The sequence below is a fragment of the Limulus polyphemus genome, unplaced genomic scaffold, assembly GCF_000517525.1.
Source record: "Limulus polyphemus unplaced genomic scaffold, Limulus_polyphemus-2.1.2 Scaffold18785, whole genome shotgun sequence".
Taxonomy (NCBI): domain Eukaryota; kingdom Metazoa; phylum Arthropoda; class Merostomata; order Xiphosura; family Limulidae; genus Limulus; species Limulus polyphemus.
This window is the reverse complement of record NW_013684395.1, coordinates 1-1,724: the sequence shown is the minus strand read 5'-3', so window position 1 is coordinate 1,724 and position 1,724 is coordinate 1. Positions and strand designations below refer to the sequence as shown.

The 1,724-nt window shown below is 30.2% G+C and overlaps 1 protein-coding gene across 1 annotated transcript; it reads right to left on the bottom strand.

The window, feature by feature from the left end:
* Positions 1-652: 652 nt before the first annotated feature.
* Positions 653-1,625, bottom strand: LOC106477552 (the record flags this gene model as incomplete). Its single annotated transcript, XM_013938100.2, has 2 exons — positions 1,269-1,625; positions 653-903 (listed from the first exon to the last, which is right to left on the bottom strand). Coding segments are annotated over exons 1-2 (326 nt in total), but the record flags the coding sequence as incomplete, so codon positions are not given.
* Between the last annotated feature and the right edge of the window lie 99 nt (positions 1,626-1,724).

Here is a 1,724-nt window from a genome sequence, read left to right as displayed (position 1 = left end):
CTACTCAGTTTTTTTTTGGTACTTACCCTATGAATTACAATAGTTTTATTTCTGCTCAGTTTTTACAGTAGGTTTATTTTTTACTTACCCTATGAATTATAACAGTTTTATTTCTACTCAGTTTTTACAGTAGGTTTATTTTTGTACTTACCCTATGAATTATAATAGTTTTATTTCTACTCAGTTCTATGTTTTGTTTGGTTCACTTGTCAAACTATTCATATCATTTAAACATCATATGGTATTTTTGTACTTACCCTATGAATTACAATAGTTTTATTTCTGCTCAGTTCTATGTTTTGTTTGGTTCACTAGTCAAACTATTCATATCGTTTAAACATCATCTGGTATTGAAAATGTTTTTATTTTTCCTTCCTTAATTAAGTGTTGGAGTTTTCTTTTGTTCCACTGGTGAACAATTACTGTTAATTTTTATAATCCATTTTCTTCATCATCTACTATCAAAAACTACAGCAACTCCAATGTTCTCACTTTTAAAAACTAATACTGATACAATGATCTATAAACATTTTCTGCAATCTCTGTTATTACAAAAGTCATTCTCAAATTCAAAAAATAAAACAGAAACAAAATACTTTTCTTTTTCTAGTCGACTTCAAAAAAAGTTGCAAAAAGTCATTTTGAAACTTACATTTTCTCCTTTCCAGGAGGTATCAAAGAGTAGTACTTAGAATTCTTCAGGTGGACAAAAGCACTTTCAAATGTTGTTGATGGTCCTGGACAGTTTTTACTACGATGTTCCTTGTGGTCTGGAACATTAGTATTTTCTATAGTTGAATCACTATCTCCTCCTTCTTTCTGTTGAACTGAACACTTGTTGTCTTTGGTTTTGTTTGTTATGCTTTCTGCTGGGAGTAATCCTGGCTGAAAATGTTGTTGTACCTGAAAGATAGTAACATAATTAGTAGATCTGGTAGAACCTACAGTCTCTTCAGCCATGCATTGAAAATATTTAATACTCATTATACTTACAACTACTGTTATAAGAGGTTAGGAGACTTAAATTGACGTTAGAATACAGAAGTCGTGAAGTTGAAGACATTGAAATAAAATTTGAAACTCCAAATAAAAGGCTTCATTGAGTTTAAGTTCGTCTTCAGCAAGAATTCACAAAACACTAATTGTCAAACTAGGCAAAAAGACTTACTAATACTATAGTATATAATTTACAAAGTCTACAAAAGCAGCATATAAGGCCGACAAACAAATTAGGGTATTACTATTAAAATTATGTTAATATTACATACGGATATTCCTTGATTTTCCACAAATTCATCAATTTCACTAATACTAGGAACCACAAATTTCTTTCCTCCGTCCATTCTTTAAAAATCCCTCTACTGACTGAAAATATGCAGTTGAAAAGTAAATATTAATTATCTACTAAGGAAAACAAACTTGTGTTAAACTTTTTGTTTTCACTTTAATATTTAGTTACTTATAACGTAGTTAATAATTTGATAACATTTATGCTTTGGAATAAAATACTTTCAGACATGTAACCATTTTTCGAACGAAGAGTTTTTTGTTTCAGAATTTTCGCGAAAAGCTACATATAAGGACATACTAGCCGTTCCTAATTTTAAACTGTTAACTGGAGGGAAAACAGGTGGTCAACAGTACTCAGTACTGATCTTTGGGTTAGTCTTGTATAACCAAATGGTGGGATTTGGTTGTTATTATTGCGTCATCGAGATCATGTG